This window comes from Phoenix dactylifera, chromosome 8, assembly GCF_051530095.1.
Source record: "Phoenix dactylifera cultivar Ajwa chromosome 8, Ajwa_hap1_PhDact_Kaust_v1.1, whole genome shotgun sequence".
NCBI classification, from domain to species: domain Eukaryota; kingdom Viridiplantae; phylum Streptophyta; class Magnoliopsida; order Arecales; family Arecaceae; genus Phoenix; species Phoenix dactylifera.
In genome coordinates this window covers 747,148-767,248 of record NC_143197.1, presented here as the reverse complement: position 1 = coordinate 767,248, position 20,101 = coordinate 747,148, and the positions used below count along the sequence as shown (strand labels likewise).

At 41.7% G+C, this 20,101-nt stretch overlaps 2 protein-coding genes across 2 annotated transcripts; both read right to left on the bottom strand.

Moving 5' to 3' along the window:
• Positions 1-1,929: 1,929 nt before the first annotated feature.
• Positions 1,930-3,113, bottom strand: LOC120110139 (uncharacterized). The gene is made up of 2 exons (XM_039124084.3): positions 2,752-3,113; positions 1,930-2,294 (listed from the first exon to the last, which is right to left on the bottom strand). Exons 1-2 carry the CDS (start codon positions 3,000-3,002, stop codon positions 2,156-2,158), a joined length of 390 nt encoding a protein of 129 aa, XP_038980012.3. The 5' UTR covers positions 3,003-3,113; the 3' UTR covers positions 1,930-2,155.
• Positions 3,114-7,052: 3,939 nt separating this feature from the next.
• On the bottom strand, positions 7,053-9,139 carry LOC103715661 (putative E3 ubiquitin-protein ligase RHC2A). Its single transcript, XM_008803370.6, has one exon. It carries the CDS (start codon positions 8,554-8,556, stop codon positions 7,360-7,362), a length of 1,197 nt encoding a protein of 398 aa, XP_008801592.5. The 5' UTR covers positions 8,557-9,139; the 3' UTR covers positions 7,053-7,359.
• Positions 9,140-20,101: the final 10,962 nt, after the last annotated feature.

Sequence of the window (20,101 nt, the reverse complement as noted above, 5' to 3'; positions counted from 1 at the left end):
CTCTCTCTCTCTCTCTCTCTCTCTCTCTCTCTCTCATGCATGTTTTGTGTATAAATTTTGGTTTTGCGTAATAATACATGTTAAAAGAAATGGAGTCACCTCAGCTTTATTACATTAATAATCTCTAGATATCATGCAGGCCATTATAACATCACATAATTCTCAACCTATTCCTTATCCAAGTATATTTCTAAAGGAATTATATCATATTTTACAAACGATGAGCATGTCAATCAGCAATGTAATTTCGTTAGTAACTCTACAATAATTTTTATTATAATGGCTAATAATGACTTTTCTAGCACAGTAATAAAGGACCTGAAACTTTATTTCCATATATTTTCGCAAAATAGTGATCATCGATCAGAACCTTGAAAAGCAACAATTGTTTCAGGACTGGACCATTACATAGCCCTAACAAAACAAACAACACCTTGATATGCACAAATTGGACATGGAGAACGCAAGAAAATTCAATCAGTTTATGCCCAACGTGAGAATCTAAATGGCTACATATTTTCCATAACATGGATGTGGTTTAGCTTTTCAAGTTTCAGACATATTGTAAACTACTCTTCCGCGAGATATATGAAATCAGCACTCAGAATATGATGAATCTCATGATAGAATCCATGTTGGCATAAAAGGAATCTGCTTAAGGGATTGACGATGCTCTAGTAAGCGGAATAATTAGCTTGAGCATTGCAACTTGACTCTTATGATAAATTTATTCTTTTAAAGATGAATGTTGAATACCTATCCAAGAAACCTTGGGACAAGAGAGGACCCAGCATGAATTAAGAATAAGCAAATGATATTGGAGTACCCCTCCAAGGCCTCCCTAGTTTGGAACAAATTTGATTGAAGAGCGGGATTATATAAATTAAGGATAAGCTATTTGACATTGCCAACAAATGTATATATGAGAATATTGGTGATTGTTGCTTCTTTTGGTGTTGGCAGATGAGGTGACTACTGTTGAAGCCAAAAAGACTTGCTTGTTCTTCAGCCAGACTTACAAGACGTGGTTCTGCTTCAACAGTAGAAAATGCAAGAATGCATGCATTTCTGAGGGTTATCGAAAAGGAATATGCTGGCCTTACTTCATCTCTATACGCTGCATCTGTAGCAGTTGCTGAAAAAGTTTGCAATGGAGACTTCAACTCACACCACATTGTACTGTCTTCTTATTACTAAGTGGTTGATGGGTTTTGGTTTTGGACCCTACTTTCCTAATAAGGTTATCCATCTTTAGTAAATAAAGGTTCCTTTCATATTGCCTATTAAGCAATGAACATGGCCAAACATATTAATATGGATGCTATTAATTACATTGTATGTTAAGTAATGAACTTTTATGATAGTCGAGCATACTAATATCAATATCGTCACTATCCGTCAACTAATAATATCTTCGGTTGTAATGAAATCTAATGAAAATGAAGACCGACACTTTTTCTGTAAAACAAAAAGATTTTTATATCTCTAGTTATAATTTTTTAAAATTTATTATTTTAAAAAAATAAATAAAAGAAAATCTAGATTTTTGAGAAATAAATTTACTAACAAATTCTTTTTGGCAACTGAATATATATTAAATATTTTCTATTTGATCTTCTTTATACTATCGTGTAAAAAGTGCCTATGTTATGCTCACAAAAATTTACTCTTGACATATGGCATGAGAGGATCTGCGCGACTCGCAAAAACCGGAGGGATACAAAAGAAGACTAAATTTGGAGTTATGAAGTTAGTAACAAGTAGACTAAAGAAAATATTTTTACGTATTAGCAAGTGTCACAAAGCATTTTCCATGTAAAAGACCAACCGAATCAACTTCTCCCTCAATATACTGGAGGTTTTGAAGCCTTACCCCTGAAAGTTCCAGTGCTGTACTTTCATGGTGATTGACGTTACAATGCTGCCACGTTATGGTTAGCTTCTTCTTTGATTGAAGAACAGAGAAAAGTTATAGTTTACAAGAATAGAGGTATAATTTGTGACAAGAGAATACATAAGAGTAGGCACACCCAAATGGACAAATATAAACCGCTGGTCGGAATAGGAATGCATTCTTGAAGGAGAGATATGACCAAGAACTTCTAAATAATCCATATAGTTATATATGTCTTGTTTTGCTCAAAATACACTTGTCTTACTTATCTATTTGTCCTAATTTTCCAAGCCCATTGCAACGAGCACAGACAATTTGAGATTGGTCTTTTCTGGCTGCATTTGCCCTCAATGTCGCACCTGATTGCCTGATAAATCCTGCCCCATCACACTCTGGACATCTGAATCATCCAAGCCACAACAATTGTGTGTCAATCACCAAATTTGGCCTAGTTTCGTAAATCAACATCTACATTAGGTTGCTTATGGATTGCGTAAGGTAAACATATGTAAACCAAGAAAACAGGATGTGTTAAGAGCGTCATGGAATTTCCTTAAAAAAAAGGAGTCTCCAAATGCAATTAAGATCCAGCTGCTCTGAGTTGCAAGAACTTAATCTGAATTGGATTCATGTTTAGGATTTCATAGATTTCCAAACCCCTCAGGCCGAATCCGACTCAGACCTGAGGCCAGACTAGGTGAGACCTAAACCTGACAGGTTATTATACTAACACAGTGGTCTAGCTCGACCCAAATCATAGGCTGACTAAAAGCGAACAACTTTGTCGCAATGACCATAATAACCTCCAAGCAGAAGAAAGGAGGCCGGAGAGGGGGAGGGTAGGAGAGTAACTTTACATGTCCCTGCGAGAGAAGAGGATCGGGAAGGCGGTGCCGAGGAGCGCCACCGCGACCGCACCGGTGATCAAATACGTGTTGCCTTCCGCCGACACCTCCCCTACCGCCGAAACAGCCACCACCCTGGAAGACGATCTCCGCCCCGGTGAAGGGAGTCGCACGAGCGCCGGTCGCTGGGACGCCGTACCGGCGGTGGCTTGTGGTCGAGCGGAGGCGATCGACGGGGGTGAGAGTGGGGCCGCAGAAGCCATTTCGAGGGTGGGATTGAAGAAGCTCGTGCGAGATTGGAGTCGTATGGGTATTAAAGATATCTTTCGTCGGTGCGGCGGAAGAAGGTTAAATTGGGGCCTCAAGGAGAGGATAAGAACACGTAAGCGCTTCATGGCTCGGAGGTTGGCAGGTCTCTGTCCGATAGGTGCGGATGGAGCGGGCCCCGACATCTGATGGGGACATTTGGCATGGGTTTTCCTTAGATTTGCCTCAGACTTTCATAAATCCCCCCTTTATTTTCACTTCAACCCTCTTCAATGTTTTTTTTTAGCATTTTCCAGTTGTAGTTATAACACATGACCATGGTTTGATTAAGGAGCACAGGTAAAAGGATTAATCTGTACAGCAAAAAATAGTACAAGGATTAACATGTAAATATAAATATTGCAAGAAGTGATACATGAATATGGAAAGTTATAAATTCCTTTACATTACCAGGATAGGATGTTTCATTTTGCACTAGAAACTAATATTAACATGATCCGACAGCTCAAAGTCCATCCTATTTCTAAAAAGAAAAAAAGAAAAGAAAAGGGCCACCCCAGTTTTTCTCCTTTTAATGCATTGGTTTGGCACCTTTGAGGCTTTGAGGCATATCATTTATCACCAAAGCCTCAACGCTCATACCTTGGAGTTTTGAGACAGCAGCTGCAGCTAGGCATGATCAGCATCAAAGAGAATTGAATTCATGACCCTTGCAGGGCCTTCTGTTTTGCGTGCTTGATGCATGCAAAATATTGAAGGAACAGTCAATGGTGCATTAGAGGATCAGGAAATTTAAAAGGCTCTGGAGCTCAAGGGGGTCAGCCCATCAGCATGATAGATTCATAAGCTGTTTTGTCAACAACACATTGTTTGAAAGCCGTCCATCTTCTGAAGCATAGGTCCTTGAATTCTGCTGGTTTGCTCCATTCATCCACCTCTGATATCGGGTTCCAATTTCATCTGCAGACTGGATCTCAACTAAGACAATGACTTGCCATGACCTGCATCCAAGGGTTGGAGACTTCTCCCATTAAAAGAGGTAAAAGGAAAAGGAAATTTGCAGTCTCATATACAGAAGAAAAAGAGAAGCCAACAAACAACAGCATTTGAAATTTAAAATGGCAGAGGTTTTAGGGGAAGTGAATGGATGGCCTTTGGGTCCACAGGGGAGTGTGGTTCTCTCACATTGAAGGAGACGGGATCAATTCTCATGAAAAATAGACTTCCCTTCATCTCTAGTCGGATAAAAATCACCACCACAGCTCGCCTTCCACCTTAAAGGCCATGGATCATCTTCCATCAGGATTAATGTAAGTTCCGTAGAGAACCATTAGAATGTGGACCACACACTGACATGCAATAATACGCTCTAGCCCTCTCGACATAAGAAGAATAAAATGAACCTTAAGATACTGAAAACTAACATATGTTCTAAGTTCTAAACTATTTGGAAAGAATAAAGATACCATCAGCAACATAATTAAAAGGTGAGGTTGAGAGAGAGAGATCCTATGAATTTTTTGACCCGGTTGCACACAAGCCACCATAGACAATATCAAGATAATTTAAACATACAAGGAAAGAACATCTTAGCGTGAGCGATCCAATTAATGCAGGCATTTGTGTGAGAGAGGATAGAACAATGGCATCTTACGCTTTGGTACAGTTTCAGTCCCCTAGCTCAGAATCTTGTGGTTCTGTTCATTATATGCTTTGACCTTTACTAGCTTTTCTAAGAGCAGATCCACTATTGCAAGGCCTAGGGACAAATCAAGGGACAAAAGTTCAAGCCCCAAGAAATAGTTACTTTTGAAATCATAAAGAACCAATTATTTTACCAACTTCACCTAGGATGACATTTCCACCTTGCGAGAACATATATAATGTCTCAAGCTGCCATGCTTCTAATTTGTTTCTGCAGTTACTTTGCCCCTCTCTCTCACTGTGCAACTGTACTAAATTGAATTCGTTTCATTCACTGTTTCTAGTGTCAATTCTGCTTAACCCAACTTTTGGAACATTGCAAGGAGAAAATCTACTTTTGCCCCTGGTTAAACAAACCTAAAACTGGGAATCTGACGTTCAGATAAATGTTATTTCTTGAAATTTCAAAGGCAGGAAAAGTACTGTAAAAGGGGAGAAACCAGTGATTACCACTAGTCTGGCTGCCCTATGTTATCAGGATGAAACTTTTTGATGCAGCATATATACAGCACCAGCATTGGAACTCTCAGGCCAGCATAATATTTCAGTTTCAGGCCAATTGACCATAAAATCGTATAGCTAGTATAAGATTCAAACTATTCAATAGAAGTGTTTCAGGAAATGAACTTAATAATAAAACTCAACAAAGACTTGGTAGCCCATGCAGGGGAGAAATAACTATGCAGGCAATAGATCTGTGAAAGTAATTTCTAAGATCGAAGTGAGGATTCAAGTCTTAATTATGCTTAAGTCGGATGCATCATAACAGCATACAATAGAAATATCTAATACTATTGACAAGAAAGAACAATATGCTACAACACCACATGCCAACCAAGTGAGCTGGAGGCCAGATAGCAGACAAATTTTAATAAAAATTGAATCAATCATATCCCTTAATAATTAAATGAAGACAAAAACAATGAACACAGTTTTTAGGAAGGCGAAGCACCATCTATCACCCATTGCCAGCCTAAGCATACAAGAAGAGCTACAGGAACAATCATAAAAGGTCCCACAAAAAGGAGAAAAACAAGGCCTTCACAGAGAATGCCTCACATTGGTGCAGGTCAACCACTCTTAACAAAAGAAACACCGTTGCAGCAGCCTGAAGCTATTTGGGGTTCTATCCAGATGATATGAATGCAAAGAAACCATCAACCAAGACCCAGCAATGAAAAAATATATAACAGTGCGATCCATTAGGTGCAAGATGCGAATTTGCTAGTTACTATAGAAACATGAGGCAATAATATAGCATATGACGATTATCCATAACAGAGAAAATCTTCAAAGGCAAGTCAATGTCATATCTCGAACGAGAAGAAAAGCTATTGTCAACATGTTAAGAAGAACCTAGAGAATCTGAAACACAATATGTAATCGAGAGTTGTATTAGCATAAAATCACCAGGGAAAGTTGGACTTCTCAAATGACTACTATGTTAGCATCAGATCAATGTGATTAATATTTTTGTACAGCAGAAAGGACTATGCCAGCAGACACATTTGCAAATGAAATTACTCTCTCTCAAAAGAAAAAAAAGATACCAAGCTGATTTAGAAATAAAAGACCATGGATTCAGAAGGATCTGGAAAACAGGTCACGCTCTTAGATAGGACATCCCAGTAAACAGCAAGATAGAAATAACAAAGATCAACTCAGATGGGACAACAACATTTCTTACATTATTTAACAAATTAATGATTTGTAAGAAGCAAACAGCAATAAATGAATGCAAGTGTCCTACAGTGCTCTCCAAATAGGAGTATTAGACACCAAGGAAGTCAACAGAGCATCAATCCATATACCGATCATATCAAAGAATGTACACAATATCTCTACTATTACTGGTTTGCATATATTAGACACTGCAATTGATGCAACCTCAATGTCAAATTATTAATGCATATTTGAAAAGTCACATAATCAACTTCTCTTATGAGTAAGATTCAAACATCGCAACCCTTTAGTAGACCTAAATAAAGCAAGTTTTTAATCAAATCACCACATTTGTTATCCACAAAGAGTATGCATTCTAACTACAAAGCACATAGATCTTCAAGAATGCTCGAACCACATACCTATCTCACTGCTGTACATGACTGTGCGTAAGTCATCATTAACCAAAATCCAGTAACACCGTTGAAGAAAACTTGAAATGGGAAGCCTGGGAGTCTGTAGCCATAAAGTTCTCGATCCACCAAGAGCAAGCGAGGTTTAACTTTATTGCAGTGCACAATGAAAGAAAAATGGAGATCATACAAAAGCAGTATAGCATGACAAAAAAAAAAAAAGGAGGAACATAATGCTAACAAAAGCATCAGAAATAAATGCACAGCTTAAATATAAATGATGAATCTTATATTATTCACAGAGCATGTACCTTCCTAATATTACAAAGTCCAGCTCAAAAACTACAGCTGCTTAATCCCCAGCGGCAAAAGAGATCACAACTAGCAAGAAACTGCAAAAAAAATTTCCCGAATATCTTCTACTTACAACGGAATTATGGAGGAAAAAAACAATGATCTCCATCTGTTATGATCCTATTTTCCTCCTCTTACATGAAAGAAAAAACGGATAGCTACAACTATTGTAACTTGAAATTAGACAAAGGAGGCAAATTTTCTTCGACTTTTTCCTTTGTCACCATCTTGTAATTGCTCTAATATTCCCATCTTCCATTGCCCAACTCGAGCTGCGCCTTCGTGAACTCCTATCGAAGGCCAAATGTCTGAGGCGCCTCGGTGAAACAGTGGAACCAGAATCTGAACTCGATCTTGAAGAAGCGGACGAAGATGAGCGGAAGCGCCCAAAAAATGAGATGAAATTGCGAAATACGCGACCAATTCCTCTTCTCTCCCTCGACGGACTCCCTCTAGAGGTCCATGAGATCCTTCTGGGTGCACCACCGGTGGTGAATCCACCGTCCATCTCCGTGTAAACTCCCGGAAGCTCCCGCTCCCCGGCTATTCTCCCCCCTGAGAACCTCCCGATTGCAAACCCACCTCCCGGCAGCCTCCATATCGTGAGGCCGACCAAATCCTCCGCGTTCCCACCCATGGGAGCCTGTTCATCACCGTCCGTCTCCGCCGCACCCCTTCCACGGACATCTGCGGGCACCTCATGGCGGCACACAGGGCAAGAGTTCCGGAGCGAAAGCCATGGCAAGATGCAATCTTGATGGTATATATGTTTGCACGGCATCTCCCGAGCCTCGGTACCGAGCTCGAACGGTTCCTTGCAGACGGCGCAGTGGGCGTCCATCTTGACATGGCCGGCGGCGATCTCGATGGTGGGCATCGACTCGATGGCAGCCTTCGATGCGGGCGGGTGCTCGCACGCCCGGCCGCCATCAATACCGCGGATGTCGATTTGGGTGAGCTGCTCCAGGAGCCGCTCGAAGCCCGAGCCCATCAAGAAATCCGACACGCTTTCGGGCAAGGGCCGGAGGCCGGATCCCGCCCCGTCGTCGTAGTAGAACTCGAAGCTGGCAGCAGGGGCGCGGTCGGCATCCCCGCCGCCACCTGCGGACGGGCCGCGGAGGACGATGACCGGGTTGAAGCGGGAGCGGTCGCCCGCGGAGGTGCGACGGTGGCGGCGGAACCGAAGGTCGGCGTGCTGGTGGTAGGGGGGCGCGGCGCCATCATCGTTCGCCATATACCTCGCCGCGACAGGGGAGCGTCGCCTGCGAGACTCGCCGCCGGCGGTGGGGAAACGCGGAGGGGTCTCCACCTCCTCGAGGAATCCGCCGTCGCAGTGGGGGCAGACGACGGCGTCGTGCGGCCAGACCCTGACGAAGCGGCTGCAGCGGTAGCACCAGTAGGGCGAGGCCGTGTCCATAGCCGCAGAAGAGGAAGACTGAAGACAATTATCGAGGAAAACAAAGGCCCAGAAACAGATCGATTCGACCTTTCCTTCCAAATCCTCGCTGGATCTTCGAGGCCGCAAAAATCCGATCTTTCCTCTGATTTCGACAAGGAAACTAACCAAATCCCTTCAATTACGACAAGAATCCGATCTCCAAATAGAAATCCCCTCAAATTTCAAAGACAGAAAAATCGAAAGATGAAGAAGATAAAGATAATTCCTTCCCTCCTCCACGCACCAATCAAACCATCCGGATGGAGGGCGAAATGGAAACCCTAGAAAGGGGCGGAGGAGAAGAGGAGAAGTTTGGGGGGGGAAGCGGGAGGGGGTGGTGGGGATTATAAGGGGCTTGACGAAGCCTCAACGGCGGAACCGCGTGCGCGTGCTCCGTGAGCGGTGGTGGGCTCGTCGGTCGGTTCGGGAAACTGACGGCGTTAGGGAACCCGAATACGATACTCGATCGAGTTGGCCGAGCCGCGTCCGGGGGTGGGTAAACCTGGGCGACGACGCGTTGAAATGTGCACACGGTCTCCGCCGCCTTAAACAAGTCGTCCGTCTCTTCTTACCGGAAGAATGGCCCTGGGCATAGTTAAATGCCATGGGGCCTGGGGCACTCACACCGAAAGTTCCTTCCTTTGATGCACCGCACCAATTCTAGCGACTTGCATCGCCGTCGAATCTGAAACTTTTAGATGACTGGAATAAAAGTATTTCAGTCAAATTCTTTTATGGCACCATTTAGAATAATAATGGATGAATCTTTTCTTTCTTAAGTGAATTTTCTAGTTTACAAACAAAAATTACCACCATAAATAGAACTCAATTCTATGTACCAAAAGTCTATAAAATAAAATTATCATACATCCACGTCATATTGGGCTTAACCACCATACGTCTAACTAATTTTATAAAACAAAAATACTTAACCAATGGAAGTCCATATTTTGAAATTATTCTAATATTGGGCACTCTTCTAATGCTATTTTCCTATTTATTTCCTTTTGTTTCACATCAGGTTCTAACGAATTATTTAGTTTTTTAAGTGGATTGGGCTCAAGCAAGGCAAGATTTCAAGAAGTAAATAACCCAAAATTTTTGAATAAGTATTTTTTTTAATAATTATATAATTCTTTCTATGCTTCCAAGCATCTTCTTTATGCGAAGGGTTTAACGGAATAAGAACAAAACAAAGGGCGGTCAAAGGAGAGTTCGCAGAAGGCGCGGAGGACATTGGGTCCCTTTCGTGGAGGAGACCGCGCCCCACTTCGAGCGGGAAAGAGATTCCGACTTCTTCTCTAACAAAGAAGAAATCCTTTTTCCTTTTATTTTTCTTCCGTGTCCCCTCTTTTTTCTTTTCTTTTTTTATGTGGGGGCATTTCTTTCCGTTAGACAAAGTTTAGTCTGACTGCACGTGAGCTCACTATCTCAACACGTGTCAGATGCTCCCACAGGCTCCATGTAGTTATTTTTTTAATTTTTTTAAAATTTTTAATTCATCCATGCAAGTGGCTCTTGCTTGCTCAAACAATCAAAAATTGCGCAGCCAATGCTTACCCCGCTAGAACCCTAGCAATACCATGGGCTCCAGTCGATCATAAGGGGAGATAGGATGAATTATGGAAGCACAGATGAGGAAGTTGAGATCCTCCTACGTGTGATAATTAGGAGAAATTATATCCTACACTATATATTGTGCGCGAGGTGCACTGGTATAACAAATGTAGTGTATAATTTCTCGGGAATTGGTTCCTTCTATTATCATATATGTTGTAGAAGTCTTGTTATCATGCATTTATACTGCAACAGGTGGGGCAAAAGCAAGGCATAGTTTTTCTATGAAAAAAGTGAGTGCGACGCTTGTCGCGCACACTTTTATTGGCAATACGCATGCAAGGGTCCCTTTCTATTTTTTGGTGCAAAGTAGATTTTAGTGGTCGGTCTCTTGCTACTTGCCATGTTGTGGTCCTTCTCGTATACAGATTTTAACAAGAGGAATATCAGCAGGCATACCAAGAGTGCTTTTAGCGACGTGCCTCTCTTCCAACTTTTTTGGCTTTTTTTCCCTTCTGTAACAACAATACGAGGGGGGGGTTTGGCCCATGGTCGCCACAGAGAAAAAGTGGGAAAAAATGTGGAGTCTCCAAGGACTTGAATAAGAGCCTATCGAGATATATGAGAGGAAGACACATAAAAGACAAGGAAGTCATACTGGAAAACTTTCTCAATTTATGCACAGATACATGATGATAGGGTTATGCATTTCATATCAGGACGTCAAGAGTGTTGTGGTGAATCATGGTTTGGAGTTTTTGCTGGTGAAATCAATTGCCATGACCCGCCGTTCTTGGTTGGTTTAATTGCTCGTATATAGTCTACCAGCTTATTGTTTATATATAGTTTGGTCGACTAGGTATGATTACTACATAATTAAATTTGGTAGTTGCTCCAAGTTTGAAATTATCCCACAAAATTATTTCTCCATGCCTGCAAGTTCGGAACATGTGATAGAACTCGGTCCATATGACTTGGTCCTGTTCTAATTAGCACAGTATGGATCATGGGAGGTTGCATGATTTCTTGGTCTTCTCACTCAATAATGTTACTCGCATAATAATAACCTGGTTCGTGAGTAGCATGAAATAGAAATAAGTACGTATTTGCATGAGAAGACTTATTGAAGGGAAGGAGCATGTAATAGAAATTCAAGATCCAGATTTTTTTTTATGCAAGTGGTATTTAGAGCCATCTTGAATGAGATGGGCCGAAACCGTGATTGTTTTATTTACACAAACAGAGAGATATATAAACTCCAAAGGTGGAGGATGATATTCAAGTTGATGGAGAACTATTTGAACCCAGGAGACCGTACGGTTTTCACTGTTCCGTATCCCTGGTGGTCTCCGTCGTTAGGTTTATCGGGCCATCTACCCAAAACCAACCAACAGGACGAAGACGATGAGAGAAGCATCAATGCTCTTTTATTAAGGGATTGGTATGGCTGCAAGTCTGTTTCAGACCAGAAGAGCCACCCGTGTGGACGGAAACAGCTGCAATTGAGCTCCGCAAAGGCCGACTCAAGGTGGAGAATACTTGTCAGCTAGCCAGTTGACAATTCTGTTAATTAATGGCCAAAATCCTATGCATCCTACCTGCTTGTTGGATTGCCTGAATCATATATAAGTAACGGATAATAAGAATTAACAACAAAATTAGTATCTCATTCTGAAATTAGAGAATACAATAATATATAGGTTGAAATAGTCTTGGCTACCATTCCACGTCTGTGAAAAATAGGACTCTCATAGCAAACTTTGACTTCGTCCCATGTCGCTCTGCCCGTTGAGCTACAAGCCTCGGTCAAAGTCGAAGCCTGCGATAAGATCAGTGATGCCACGAGTTGCCGGCTGCAATAAAGAACATGAAACCCACCCACCTTCCCCTTCGGGGAACGTTCGTGTGGGGAAATGGCCTCGAAGGCACGCAAGAAGCTGGGCTTTTTTTGACGCAGCCTTAGCTCTCTTGCTCGACATCTGTTGCAAAGTTTTTCCAGTGGATTTATACCTTTGGTTGGCTAAAGAGAGGCACGACCTGCCACCAGGAGCCACTTGACAAGTGGACCGGATGCATGGAGATAGATTTATATTAATCTGGCATTTGGCATCTCGGTCACGAATTTTCAATGTATTAACTCTTGGAAGGTTCGAATGATAGATATGTTTGAAAGGGCAGTAATCAATGCGCCTCCTTCCGCCCTTGGTTTTTTCTCGCTGGTTAGGTTTTTTGTATACTTTTTTAAACAAGACGAATCAATCAAGCATATCTAGTATAAATACATCTAACAAAATCTAAGCTGGTTTGAGGTTTGACCCTTCTAGAAAGCCGACAAGCACCAACTCATATGATGTACTTTAGTTGCTCCTCATCCAGCATTATCATGGACTAACACCCAACTACGCAATAAAGAAATATATAAACCAATCTCCAGATAGCTATGAAAGCTTAAACCTATTGGTTTTGATGAAAGGACGATTGGAGGAGGAGGGCAGTAGCGCTGCAAATACTTGGAATCTTTCTTGGAGCTTAATTGATCGTATCGGCAAATATTTTGTTATTGTTTTCCGATCGAAGAGTTCTAAAAACACTGAAACCTCGCGTGGAAGGGATTAGACGAGTGACTGCAGCTTTGGTAATTTGCGTTGGCTGAACGACGGAAGATGGAAAGCAAGTAGAATAAATCATTCATTTTGGCCCTGCTCTTCTGTTTTTTTGCTTTTACATGCCAATCCTTTTGGAGGAAGTTTCACAAGCCGTTCTTAGCTTCTTTATCACCCAGCTACGTCACCAAAAGCTTGAGCTTTTCTTGATAAACCGGATGCATTAAATTAAACAAAAATAGATATACCTGTAGAAGTCAAAAAAATAAAATATTAAAAAACTGAACAGGAAGATCGTAGAGTCATACTCGGTAACATATAGTCTAGGGAAAATTTAAAACACATCTAGCTTAAAAATTATAATGGATTTAAAAGTAGAAATTGCCATAGGAACTCCATCATCAACCAATTGTTTTTGCTGCATGGGCTGCAGGTACGCTTGTAGAGCAGTACAGATTACACATGAATCCAACACCTTCGATTAAGATATGTTTTTGCTTGATTTTCTATGCAATAGAGATGTATGAGTACGCTGATCCAAGAGATTTATCTGGCCTCTTCACCCCAGCTACTTCTACAAGAAAACCTAAAAGACAAGAACAGGAGCAAGTTCTACAAGAATTTCGACACTATGAAATCTGACGGAGAAATATTCGTAGATGAAGTGGTGTTGGGTCTACCATCTTTCATCAAGACAAGGAGTCGGTCCAAATGGATTCTATGGATATGGTTCCATGCATGCATTTATGTGAATTATATAAATTTCCATTTACCGGAACCACCGTAAAAATTAATTCTAGCCAGGTGAAATCGTGGACCTTGCTTGAATCTTATGGGTTTTAAATACACTTTAAAATGTGTAAGTTTTTGAGTTCCTCAAAGCTAGAGATGCATATGGGCTGGGATTGGACCAATATTTATACCTAAAACTTCTAACTCCATATGCTCATCGACACCTGAATAATATGAAATAAGGCCTGTATAGGATACTAGAATAGCTTGTCCATTTCTACTAATACCTGCATGATCTAATGGCTTGGAGTCCATCCCGTTTTTATATTTTTCATGTCTTAGTTTGATGTTATAGAGGCAGATATCATGAATGGTATCGCCCAATCCAACTCTTGATTCTTTAGCAATCATCTCTAGTGACCACAGATAAATATTTTGTTATAAGAAGAAGAATTTAGGTTGGCTAGATCGTTTGAAAGATTGGATTAAAAAGAATTAAGGGATCAGATGAAAACTAAATGGACTATATGATAGTTTCCAGTTATTCAAAAGCATATACTTTAATGTTAAAGAAGGAATATAGATTTACGATATATACATGTGATTTAGATTTTATTATGAGAGGAGGAGCCAAGCCTTTATTTCTATTCTTTGGCAAGAGCAAGTGAATTTGGATTGATTGGGTCATTTGCAAAATCGGACTTTAGGATGCATGCATGCATGTACATATAGGTTAGGCTCAAGCCGCACCTGGTATAATTTTCTTAGTGTTGCAATTTTTTGAATTGGATGATAGAAATCCTATATTAACTTTAATTTTTATAGAGCTACTATATATATATATATATATATATATATATATATATATATAATCAGGTCCTTGTAATCTTACATCCATGGGCACAAAATGTGAACCATTTTCTTATATCCCATCTCTTTTATCAATTCCACGAAATTCTGTTCATTTTTTTGTTTTGTTTTTGGGAAGTTTAAATTTTGGGTCTCAGGTTGGCCCATTTGATGTTGTGGCTATGTAAAGTGAATCTGGCCCGTGGCTTAATAATGGTCCTTCACATACTAATCTTACTGGGCCGCTCTCTGGTTCGATCATAGATTTTATGGATCATTCGTGCGAGACTACGGGCGTGGATTAGGATCAGAAGATTTCGATGGTCTGAGACGGTGCTCGCAATATATAAATCATGCCTTGCGAAAAGAGTGGTGGTGTGTGTGTGTGTGTGTGTGTGTGTGTGTGTGTGTGGGGGGGGGGGGGGGGGGGGGGGGGGCGCTTTTGTAATACCCTGAAAAAGACCGGGCCCATCCCCTTATCACGATCGTGCCCTAGGCATGATCGTGGTGAACGAAGGGAGGGGGGCAAGGGGCGACGACGGCGGCGGCGGCATTGGAGAGGTGACTCCCCGGAGGAGACCGAGCGCCGGAGACCCGAGATCCGGGCGGCTGTGGGGAAGCCCTCCTCTTTTCTTCGGTGATTTGTAATCCGGATTGCTCACGGATTCTTCCACCCATCTCTTGCCGGAAAGATCGCCGGAACATCCCGTCGGACCGAGGTAAGTGTGGTTCCTCTCCTTGCATGTCATTTGCTAGATTTAGGGTGGCGTTGGAGGGGTTTTGGCCGCCGAAACCGTCGGAGAGGGATCCGAAACAGGGTACCCCTGTTTCGGCCCCTTCTTTTCGGTTTTTGGCTGCCGCCGGCCGCCGGGTTGGCCGGGATCCATGGCGGCGGGGTTGGTCGGGTGTGTGTGAGGGTCGGAGAGGGATTTTCTAGGGTTATTGGAGCAAGGGAGTGATGGATCCGAGGTCTTTTTCCTCGTGACTCCATCTCCTCCCTTCTCCCCTTTCCCTCTTGTCGGCGGTGAAGATGGCGACTGGCCACCGGCGGCGACGGTAGCGGCAGTCGTGGGCTGCTTGGGTTGCCGTCGGGTGGGAGGGGGACCGAGCCACTCTATGAGGGCTTTCGGTGGAAGAAAAAGAAGAAGAAGAAGAAGAAGAAGGAGGAGGAGGAGAAGAAGAAAAAAAAAAGAAAAAAAAAGGAGGAGGAGACCTCTTCTTCTCTCTTCCTCTTGGTTGGCCACCATCGCCGGCGACTGCAGCAGGGGCGGCCGGCAATGGTTCGGCCAGTGATGTTGTCGGGTTGGGGAAGGAGAGGGCACAGCCATCATGGCTGTTGTCCTTGGATCAAAAAGATTTGAGGGAGGGAGATGTTTTTCCAACCATGAAGAGAGAGGAATCATCCCTTTATGTTGTTCTCTTTACTGGGACCGGCCATCATCGCCGGCGTGGCAGCGGCCACGGCTGGCGACGACGTAGGCCGGTGGTACAAGGTGGGAGTCGGGCCACCCCGACTGCCCTAGATCTGGAGGGATTGAGATGTTTGGGGGCCTGGTGATGGACCCCATAGTAGATGTGAATTATGGTTTAGAATATTTAAATATTAAATGATTTAGTTTGTGATTTGTAATTAATGTTGTAGAGGAAGAGTCGGCGGTGCCAGGAGATTTTGATCAGGGGACTCAGCATCCCAGCGTGTAGGTTGTGATTCGGATCCATGTTTGAGTCAATCTACAATCTCGGAAAGATTCCTTGTACGCCAATCCGACATGATATAAATATTTTGCACTATATATATGTTTGATATACTATGATCCAGACAAAGCAAAAAAAAAAAAATAGTTTATATTAAATTATATTTTGGTCGTGTTGGCTTGTGGTTGATATTATGTTCGTATTCGCTTGTGGTTGGTATTATGATGGATGCATGCATGCACATAACCTACACCTACATAATTTGACTGATGGATGTGGTGCCCTAAAATAACCATGTGATATTGGTTGCCCCGTCACGGGCTGGAAACGTGACTGTGGTTAGTTTAAAGCCGGAAATAAATAAAAAGAAAATTGATGTGTGGATGTAAACTGGATTGTATGAAAAGGGACTTTGGGTTTATCTTGTTATTATGGTAGGCCCCGTCACAGGCTAAAAATGTGGTACTTTGGTAGGCCCCCTCACAGGCTAGAAATGTGGAACTATAATGTGCAGGCCCCGCCACAGGCTGAAAATATAATACTTTGGTAGGCCCCCTCACAGGCTAGAAATGTGGAACTATAATGTGCAGGCCCCGCCACAGGCTGAAAATGTGATACTTTGGTAGGCTCCCTCACAGGCTAGAAATGTGGAACTATAATGTGCAGGCCCCGCCACAGGCTGAAAATGTGATACTTTGGCAGGCCCCCTCACAGGCTAGAAATGTGGAACTATAATGTGCATGCCCCGCCACAGGCTCAAAATGTGATACTTTGGTAGGCCCCATCACAGGCTAGAAATGTGGAACTATAATGTGCAGGCCCTGCCACAGGCTGAAAATGTGATAATTTGGTTGCCCCACCACAGGCTGAGAAATGTGACTGAGATTTGACCCAAAGTCGGAAAGATAATTAATCCGGATCAAGTTGAAGAAAAGGCATTGAAACTATAATACAGGTTTATGAGCTATCATATGCTATATCATTCTTGTGTGGCTGGACTTTTATTGATGTTTGATGTACATACTTATATCAATTATTTGAGCTTTGATAGCCGGTTTATGACTTCATGATATGTGCATCGATTTGTCGTGGTTTTTCAGATTTATATTATTATTGTGTTGGTGTGGTGTGTAGGGATTCTTACTGGGCTGTAAAGCTCACCCCTTTTTCTTCTTTTTCTTTATCAGAGTTGCAGGATGCATAGATTTGGATGGGATGGGCGCAGAGTGCGAGTACCAGAGTCATTAGTTAGTTAGTTTGCTTATTCTTCTTTGATGCCGATGAACATTTGAGGATCTTGTAATTGAACCAATTTGTTTATTTGGATATGTCGGACTTGTCTATTTGAATTATTAAATTAATCGTGGATTTATTGGAATTTTGTTAAACATAGGCCTTGCATGATCTTTAGGGCACTGCTCTAGGGCTCATGCGGCCGGTCGCGTACCGGACCCGGGTGTTGGGTTCGGGGCGTGACAGAGTGGTATCAGAGCTTAAGGTTAAGATATCCTGAGGTTTAGGTTCAGGTGAGTGTGAGTGGGGAATTATGATAGAAAAACTATCAGAGCCTTGGTTTATAATCACCTGAGATTGTAACAGGAATGATATTATAATCTACGGTTTAAGACCACTAGGGACTGTAGCCTTAATGGCATTAGAGTTTGACGTTTAAGATCATTAGGGATTGTGACAGAAAAATATCATAGCTTAAGGTTATGATCATTTGGGACGTGACAATTAAATTCGGTGCTTAGGGTGTAAGATCACTGGGCATAGTGATAAAATGTATGCATCGGGTTTGGTTTTCGATGAGTGTGGAAGGAAAGTATAAATTGTCTTTGATCATGATAAAAAAAAAGAGGTTTGACCTAAGATAACTGTACGAAGGTCAACAATGGCATATCGGTTATACCATATTCAGATATTATTTAAATGACCTGAAAGTTCAAACTTGATATGGGTTATGATATGATCGTACTTTTGGTTTTGCTGCTAATTATTAGAGTGGGATTTGTACGTAGATCTTCCATAGTATTGGAGTGAGCTAAGAAGATTTCATAATATTGAAAGGAATGTTCTTCGAAGTTGAATATGTATGTGAATCTGTATGTGGTATTAGCATGTTTGGATATTACAAATAGGTCTATTTCCTATTGATATATTTGATTTTATTTTGAGGCTATTGAGTTGGCATATTGATGGGGAAATTCTAATTATTGAATTCATATATTTGGATTGGGCTACTGAATTTTTCTTATAATTGTTGGAGACTATTGGATGTGTTAACTTGAACTAAAGTGTAGATTTATGATCTAACCAGGAATCTTTGCCATTGAGTAGAGATTTAGATTTTGAGATGCTTATGTGAGTTATCATATGTAGCATTGATCATAAATATTAAGAATCTTGGTGAAGAAAGATTTGAAGGTTGATAGAGTTAATTTCTAATCATAGTGATATTGGCTCAATGATTTTTAACCCATTGAATTTGAAGTAAATTCTTTTGGAAGGAAGGTTAATCTAAATTATGTAATTGAATTGCTAAGAAATCCAGAGTTAATTAAATCTGGATATTTTGGATTCTAAGTTGTGGAGATCATGTAGTGACCTTAAACTTGATTAATGGCTTGAGGGTTAGTTATGGTTAGTATCTTCTACATAAATTTCAATTAAAGTTTTGAAATCTGGATTTTCTTATTCCTAGTGCAAAGTAATATTTTGGTCATAAATCATTTAGAGACCTTAGAGTATTTAATGGATTAAATCAGAGTGCACAGCGGAAGTGTGGTGGTTTGAGTTATTTTGAAATTGGTTAAGGACATTAATATTTGATGTAAAAGGTATTATGATGGAACACTTGAGTTAGTTTCTAGTAGAGGAGAATGGTGTTGATTCTATGGATGATCTAGAGGTAGGTATGTAACTTTCACCAATGGGTTCTTCTTTTGTTGACAACCTTTGGAAGAAACTTGGGCATCTTAAATTTAGTGTTAACGGTTGATGATTCCTTGGTTGGTTTTAGACTTGGAATGTTTTAACATGAATCTCCTACTCCTAGCTCCGACATTGTTAATCTACCAATTTGAAAAGGTTTGAGGTTTTCCTAAAACAAAGGTTGATCATTAAATCATGAGCGAAGTTAAGAGAAGAAGGAGGATTATAGATTATGAAGAGCATTTGATGCTAAAGCCTTCTCTTATTTATGTTTAGCCGATTATGATCTCTATGTAGAATCAAGAGAAATTAATTTCTTTGGGATATAATTATGGCATTTTAATCCAAGGTTGGGAGTTTGGAATTTTTTTGAAGGAGATCAAAAGAACTTACTACATGTGATAAATAGAAAGGATCAAGTTTTGAGATGCTGTGATTTTTGTATGTCAAAATCTTGTGAGTAGGTACTCCGAGAGGGAGACTATTTGAGATCTCAGGGATGATATAACGGATGCATATTTTTAAAGTTTGAGGCTTTAAGTAAGTTAATTTCGAGGACGAAATTTTTTTTTAAGGGGGAGAGTATGTAATACCCTGGAAAAAAAAAAGAAAAAAAAAAGGAAAGGGGGACGGGCCGGCCCGAAAAGACCGGGCCCATCCCCTTATCACGATCGTGCCCTAGGCATGATCGTGGTGAACGAAGGGAGGGGGGCAAGGGGCGACGACGGCGGCGGCGGCATTGGAGAGGTGACTCGCCGGAGGAGACCGAGCGCCGGAGACCCGAGATCCGGGCGGCTGCGGGGAAGCCCTCCTCTTTTCTTCGGTGATTTGTAATCCGGATTGCTCACGGATTCTTCCACCCATCTCTTGCCGGAAAGATCGCCGGAACATCCCGTCGGACCGAGGTAAGTGTGGTTCCTCTCCTTGCATGTCATTTGCTAGATTTAGGGTGGCGTTGGAGGGGTTTTGGCCGCCGAAACCGTCGGAGAGGGATCCGAAATAGGGTACCCCTGTTTCGGCCCCTTCTTTCCGGTTTTTGGCCGCCGCCGGCCGCCGGGTTGGCCGGGATCCATGGCGGCGGGGTTGGTCGGGTGTGTGTGAGGGTCGGAGAGGGATTTTCTAGGGTTATTGGAGCAAGGGAGTGATGGATCCGA

Bases quoted from the DNA above. Each gene is read 5' to 3' on its own strand.
- LOC103715661 (XM_008803370.6), bottom strand. From the start codon at position 8,556: ATGGACACGGCCTCGCCCTACTGGTGCTACCGCTGCAGCCGCTTCGTC.
- LOC120110139 (XM_039124084.3), bottom strand. From the start codon at position 3,002: ATGGCTTCTGCGGCCCCACTCTCACCCCCGTCGATCGCCTCCGCTCGA. The intron at 2,295-2,751 runs GTAAAGTTACTC...TGGATGATTCAG, and splicing joins CTCTTCTCTCGCAGGGACAT to ATGTCCAGAGTGTGATGGGG.